Source organism: Xiphophorus maculatus, unplaced genomic scaffold, assembly GCF_002775205.1.
Source record: "Xiphophorus maculatus strain JP 163 A unplaced genomic scaffold, X_maculatus-5.0-male Unplaced_Scaffold_BN230, whole genome shotgun sequence".
Taxonomy (NCBI): domain Eukaryota; kingdom Metazoa; phylum Chordata; class Actinopteri; order Cyprinodontiformes; family Poeciliidae; genus Xiphophorus; species Xiphophorus maculatus.
The window spans coordinates 83,604-91,361 of NW_019369823.1; the positions used below are offsets into that span (position 1 = coordinate 83,604).

The 7,758-nt window shown below is 38.2% G+C and overlaps 1 protein-coding gene across 1 annotated transcript; it reads left to right on the top strand.

The window, feature by feature from the left end:
- Nucleotides 1–3,160: 3,160 nt before the first annotated feature.
- On the top strand, nt 3,161–4,563 carry LOC111607999 (gastrula zinc finger protein XlCGF8.2DB-like; the record flags this gene model as incomplete). Its single annotated transcript, XM_023330147.1, has 2 exons — nt 3,161–3,419; nt 4,008–4,563. Coding segments are annotated over 2 exons (693 nt in total), but the record flags the coding sequence as incomplete, so codon positions are not given.
- Between the last annotated feature and the right edge of the window lie 3,195 nt (nt 4,564–7,758).

Sequence of the window (7,758 nt, forward strand, 5' to 3'; positions counted from 1 at the left end):
TTCAGCATTAATAATTATTTAAGCATCTTTATTTCTCTGATTGTATTATTTTGTGTTTGTATATTTATATGAATATGTATTGATATTACTAAATAACATATTTAAAAATTATGACTGGTTGTGTGCTTTGTAAAATAATCATAATACAGAAATATCAACACATTCTATTCTGACTCTATTCTGTTTTCCCCACTAAGAATAGTTAAATATGCTCAACCTTATATCAGTCATTCAAAAATACTTTAAAAATTATTTCCTTGTAAATGTTGCTAACCTTTTAAGAAGGTTTACAGAAAAATTGGTAAATATCTGTTTAGTATTTAGCGAGTTATGATTGATAAATGCGCTGATACGTCATTGAGTCTGTTAAACATAAAGCTGAGTGGAACGGTCGACCGCTCCAAGATGGCCGCCTTAAATCTCTTCAGTAACAATAGGCAAGAGCGGTCCATGAGACGTTTATTTATAGTCTATGGGGAAAAGGGGCACAATGACTATGGGCAAAGGTGCATTCATGGGCCCAATATGGGTGGGAATTTACAGCTACTTCATGTAAACACATTTTTCAACTAATATACCACCCAGTTACATAAATAAAAGAAGTTCAATGTCCAAAAAACTTGAAAATTGCTTTTATAGTTTATTTTTTCCCGTTTGACAAGCAAATAACAAAGATCAAACTTTACATTAGTGATGTGTTGAGTAATGAAGCGGGTAAGACAGAGAACTCACCTAAACCTGAGCAGTTAAAGTTTTTATTTTTTAGTAATAAATCGTTGTCCCTGGTGACATAGCGAGTAACAAGCCAATCACAACCCTCTTTTCTATTTGTTTCAAGTTTCTTTTGGATCCAGCCATTGTTTCATACAACCAGATTAATCAGAATTTATGTATCAGAATCACAAACATTTTAAACTTGTTTATTCATTGTAAAGCTTCGTGTTGTTTTCACGTTGCCTATTTGGGGCCTGCCATGCAAAGCAATGGCAGAAACCTATTACTATTCTCCCAATTCTTTATTTTTCATCCGTAACCGTTAATGCGGCTCATACCGCTGCGTGCACACCTACAAATGAGGTATCAAAACGTGCCGAAAATTCACGCCATTGGAGCTATTACTTGTGGTGGGATTTGGGCTTAACGTGGCGACATAATTCGCAAAAAACTACGAAAAAAACCCCCTTATAAGTCAATGGGAAAAATCCTTCAAATACCCTGCTTTTGAGGATTTTCTGTGTCGTCACGAATTCACGTAGAAATGCCATTCAAATTTCATTTTGTAGATACGTCTGTGATCTCTTCGAAAGTGAAGACGGCTCGTCGATACCAATTACGGTTTGTCCACAATTTGTCTCTAAGCGACCCAAAGTTTTTCATTTTTCCTAAAATTAGAGTGAGAGTCAGGGCCTTTAGATCTCCGCTAGAGTGAGAAATGAAGAGAATTTTTCACCCCAAAATAATTTTGAAATCGCCATCACGCCCACAAATATCGCACGATTGGTATCAAAATCGGTCCTGACATTGATACGCATGTCTGCTCCGATAAAATGTTTTCGAAATTTATCTAGACCGTACGGTTTTCTGTCACGGTGCTTCAGAGCAAAGTCATTTCGACAGGATTTTCTCAGGCTGTCTCAGGCTCTCTCCCATATATTTCTCAAACATTTCAGATCTGGGCAAACCATTTCTTTCTCTCATCACTGTAAATGCTCTGAGTGAGGTAGAGATATGAATCTCGGGACTATCGCAGAAGACACATTGCCCTCTCATTCAAAAACCGTTTGAAGCGTATATGTATTACGGTTCCCGAATGGAAAGGAGTTGTTTTCAATGCTTTTTTTCAGTAAAACTGGCTGCCTCAAAGAGAGTATTCTCTGCCCCAGCCTCTCTCACTAACAGTTCACACTTTGCTGAGAAAATTATTTACCATAGCAACGGAACTCAAGAGGCTATTGGCTGCTGATTAGGACTACAAATACGCATCACTGTAGTTCTAACTATAGTGGAACCCTCAGTTGAAACAGATCAGGACTGAGAACTGGCCTTTACAACTACTTGCTGCTATGGGCTGTATATAACTGATTTAACTCAGTAACTGTTACACATGGGATTAGTTCAAAACTTTAAAATGAAGCATAATAATAATTTCAAAATAAAAGCCTTGAATATTTTTAAATCAGGTAATTGCTCTGTTGAGCATTATATAACTGATTTAACCCAATGACTATTACACATGGGATTAGTTTGGCCCTTTGAAATGAAGTTTAACAAAAATTGCAAAATAAAAGCCTTGACAAATTTTAAATCATACTGAATGGTGCACGTCCACCTTACTTAACGTTCTTGTGATTCTCCACATGCTATTGATTACATTGCAGAGTTCTTTAGCATCGATGCTAATTTCTAGCATGATAACGCCGGGCCCATACCGACGGACACGCTTTGGCAGGCCCCAGTTAAATTTCTTCAGAAATTTTCTAGTTTACATATATTGTCCAGTTGATGTCACAGTAGAGCAAATGAAGCACCGCGGTGCATCGGCTCATGAGTCGAATGATTGGATGGAGTTCCTCAGGGCTTTTAAAAATGTGGACTAAAATTAAATTTGAATATAATTTATAGTATTTGTTTAAAATCCGTTCATTTGAGAATTCTCCAAATGTCAGCTGGATATGTCGATTCATCTATATCTCTGTCTACGCTCTTGAATTTTCAAATGGATTTTTGTTCATTTCTGCCTTAAACGATTTACTTCAGTAAAGGTAACAATTACTCTTTTTCTCTGTTTTCTTCTCCAGATTCCCTGAAGTGTAACGTTTATAACCAGGAGAGGAGATCCACTCTGGACCAGGAGGAGTTAGAACCTGTGCAGGTGAAACAAGAACAGGAAGAGCCAGAAGATCATCAGATAAAAGTGGAAGAGAAAGAAGTTTACTGCAGTCAGGCTGAAGAACAGATTGGATTAAAACAGGAGACTGATACCTGCATGATGGTTCCTGTTGATGAGCAAACAGACCACACTGAATCAGAACCAAACAGGAACCAAGTCATCTTCCAGGAAGCTAAGAACCAAAATCAGGAAAGAAGAAAACCTTTCTCATGTGTCATCTGTAAAAAGTGTTTTGCTTTCAAATCTGCTTTTGATGCTCACATGAGAACTCATACGGGTGAAAAGCCGTTTACATGTGTGAAATGTGGAAAAGGTTTTAGTCATAAAGGTAATTTAACTAAGCACATGATGATTCACACTGGTGAAAAGCCATTTTCATGTGTGAACTGTGGTAAAAGTTTTAGTCAAAAAGGTAATTTAACTCAGCACATGATGATTCACACTGGTGAAAAGCCATTTTCATGTGTGAACTGTGGAAAATGTTTTAGTCAAAAACAGGATTTAACTCAGCACATGATGATTCACACTGGTGAAAAGCCGTTTTCATGTGTGAACTGTGGAAAATGTTTTAGTCGAAAACAGGACTTAACTAAGCACATGATGATTCACACAGGTGAAAAGCCGTTTTCATGTGTGAACTGTGGAAAAGGTTTTAGTCAAAAAGGTAATTTAACTCAGCACATGATGATTCACACTGGTGAAAAGCCTTTTTCATGTGTGAAATGTGGAAAAAGTTTTAGTCAAAAACAGGTTTTAACTCAGCACATGATGATTCACACAGGTGAAAAGCCGTTTTCATGTGTGACCTGTGGAAAACGTTTTAGTCGAAAACAGCATTTGACTCGGCACATGATGATTCACACTGGTGAAAAGCCGTTTTCATGTGTGAAATGTGGAAAAGGTTTTAGTCACAAACAGCATTTAACTCTGCACATGATGATTCACACTGGTGAAAAGCCTTTTTCATGTGTGAAATGTGGAAAAAGTTTTAGTCAAAAACAGGTTTTAACTCAGCACATGATGATTCACACAGGTGAAAAGCCGTTTTCATGTGTGACCTGTGGAAAACGTTTTAGTCGAAAACAGCATTTGACTCGGCACATGATGATTCACACAGGTGAAAAGCCGTTTTCATGTGTGAAATGTGGAAAAGGTTTTAGTCACAAACAGCATTTAACTCTGCACATGATGATTCACACTGGTGAAAAGCCGTTTTCATGTGTGAAATGTGGAAAAGGTTTTAGTCACAAACAGCATTTAACTCTGCACATGATGATTCACACTGGTGAAAAGCCATTTTCATGTGTGAATTGTGGAAAAGGTTTTAGTCGAAAACAGCATTTAACTCTGCACATGATGACTCACACTGGTGAAAAGCCATTTTCATGTATGAACTGTGGAAAGAGTTTTAGTCAAAAACAGGTTTTAACTCAGCACATGATGATTCACACTGGTGAAAAACCATTTTCATGTGTGACCTGTGGAGAAAGTTTTCGTCACAAGGTGAGTTTAATTCACCACTTGAGGCGTCACACAGGTGAAAAGCAGTAGAAGTATTTTCCATACATGTTCTATGTTGAGGTTCACTATAGAACTGATTTGGTTTAAAACTAGAATGAAAGACTGGAGGGGTTTCATGTCTATAAAGCTGAAAATTGTTGTATTTGTTAAATGTGTTCATTTGGATACTTGGAGATGTGCAACCATGACACATTTTCCGTCAGAGATGCTTTCTTGTTCTTTTTGGCATATTCTATATCAAAAAACAATGATAAACTGTATGTTATTGTATTAACATACTGTTTATGTCAAACTGTATGTTGTGTGTGTACAACGTGAAGAGCAGACGGCTCAGCACACAGCCCTGAGGAGTGCCAGTACTGATGCTGATAGATGAAGAGGCTTGGGGGCCCACTGACTATTTCATGCATTAACAGAGTTTGACCGGACATGGACTCCCTTCCAGAACATTCTCACATGATTGGACTTGAGGGATTGATTTGTATTATTCTGTACCATAGAGAGAGTTAGTGGGGTTTATTTTTGTAGTTTTTTAAATCAACAATAGAATGTACAGAATTGAGTGTTTTCAAAACATCTGCAAAAAAAGTATTTGTGATAGTTTTGTCTTTAAAGTAAAATGAGTTTTCTTTCAAATTATTGTAACCAGTTTTACTCTACCTAATTACAATCTTTTCAAATGAAAGAAAACTCATTTGTACTTTAAAGAAAATGCAAGATTCACCACAAACTAATTTTCATGCATTGATTGCACAAAGTACATGTAATTATTTTTAATATTTTGCTTTTTTTCTCTAGTTTTAGCTGTAATATTTTGCTCTTTTTTGCTGCATGCATTTATGTTGAAACAATTTTTATGTGTATTTATATATGTATTTTAGAAAGAAGTTAAAGTGTAACGTTTCATTGAAGATTAAAAGTTTTGAGTTTTCTTTTAGTGTATGTTATGCCTCATACTTGAACCCAGTAGATGGTGGTACTACAGCTAAACTGGTTGTAAGTAAGTAAGTAAGTAAACTTTATTTCTATAGCGCTTTTCACAGACCAGGTTACGGTGGCCGACAGGTGCAAATGCGCAGCAAAAGAGAAAACATGCAAACAAAAAAAAAACACGCGCACAAATTAAATGCGGCAAGCAAAAAGCGAATAAAATGCAGCAAACAAAAAGAGAGACGCAAACAAAAAAGAAGACACCCCCGAATGAAATGCAGCAAACAAAAAGTGTTGAAAACGGAAGTGCTCCAGACCACTAGGGGGAGTCAAAGAAAATAGTATTCATTTCTATGGGACCAGATGCAAGATTCAGAGAAAGAAATTTGAAAGAAAGTAAAGGTACGTATTACTATATTTCTTTTCAGATATGCCGTCTTTTATAATATTAAAGAATAACAGAATAATTTATGGGTAGCGTGATAGACTTTGTGTCTTTTTTGTTTGCATCTCACTTTTTGTTTGCTGCATTTCATTCGGGGGTGTCTTCTTTTTTGTTTGCATCTCTCTTTTTGTTTGCTGCATTTTATTCGCTTTTTGCTTGCCACATTTAATTTGTGCGCGTGTTTTTTTTTTTGTTTGCATGTTTTCTCTTTTGCTGCGCATTTGCACCTGTCGGCCACCGTACCAGGGTCACAAAGTGCTGCACAAAGTGTAAAAAATAAATAAATTAAAAGCAACATACAAAACAATAAAACACAGTATTAAGCTAAAAAGCAAGTTTAAAAAAGTGGGTCTTAAGTTGTTTCCTAAAAGTGTCTATACAATCCAGAGATCGAATGGTACAAGGTAGCTCATTCCAGAGGCGAGGCGCCACAGCTTTAAAAGATCTGTCTCCTCGAGTCTTAAAAAGGGTCCGAGGAACCATCAGCAAGTTCAGATTGGACGACCTGAGACTCCTAGTCGAAACATAAGGCTGGATGAGGCTCTTAATATAGTCTGGCGCCTGTCCATGATGAGCTCTAAAAGTCAGTACCAGGATTTTGTAGTGCATCCTGTAAGATACAGGCAGCCAGTGCAAGCTGTAGAGGATGGGTGTAATATGTTCCCTCCTGTGAGTGCGAGTGAGCAGGCGTGCAGCAGAGTTTTGTACAACCTGCAGACGCGCAAACTCCCTCATGTGAACAGACTGTTACAATAATCCAATCTCGATGAGACAAAAGCATGAACAATCATCTCAAGCTCACCATAAGTCACCATCTTACGAAGTTTAGAAATGTTCCGAATTTGGAAAAAGCAGTTCCTAACAAGCTGATTTATGTGCCGCTCCATAGACATCGCTCCATCCATGAAAACACCCAGGTTGCGCAGGTTGCTTTTAACTGTGCAGCTCAAGTTTCCGAGGTGCTGCTTAATTCCAGGCACACCACTGTCAGGAGCAACAATCAAGGTCTCGGTCTTGTTGGAGTTCAAAAATAGGCTGTTTTCAGTGAGCCATTTTGTCACTTCGGCCAAGCAACTAGTGAGAGTGCAAAGTTTATGTGGCTCACTTGGCTTGAAAGAGCAGTACAGTTGCAGATCATCAGCGTACAGATGATAGGACACATCACTGAACTTCTGGATGACCCTGCTCAGAGGAAGTAGGTACAGCAGGAACAGAACAGGTCCCAAGACCGATCCCTGCGGCACACCCCACAAAAGCTCTGCAGAATCAGACACTGCATTTCCCACTGACACACTAAAAGTTCTGCCAACCAGGTAAGAGGTGAACCATTTCAAAACGCAACCCTACATTCCAACCAAATGTTGGAGCCTGTTTATCAGGATGCCATGGTCCACTGTATCAAACGCCGATGACAGATCCAACAAAACCAGCACAGAACATTTACCGGTGTCAGCTGCCATCATAATATCACTAAACACCTTCAACAGGGCTGTTTCAGTGGAGTGAAACTCACGATACCCAGATTGAAAAGTGTCATAAATGTCATTTACCTGCAAAAATGATCTAAGTTGGGTGCAGACCACCTTTTCCAGGACTTTGGCCAAGAAAGGGGTCTTGGATATTGGCCGGAAATTCTTGAGTTCGGAAGAGTCCAGTCCCGTTTTCTTTAACTGTGGCTCCACAATGGCATGTTTGAAAAGACAAGGAAACACACCACTAAGCAAAGACATGTTAAACATTTTAGCAATATAGGGCCCAATGGAGTCAAAAACCCTCACAAACAGTTTAAAAGGAAGAACATCTAAAGTACCAGAGGACGGTTTTATTTTTTTCATGATGGTTGAGATGTCTTCCACAGTGACAGGCTCAAATGAGGCCCAGCTCTGAGTGGGAGGTTCCAAATGCTGGGAACCATGGCAAGGAGGCAAGCTGTCCTTTATTACTTTGACCTTATCAATAAAGAAATCCAGGA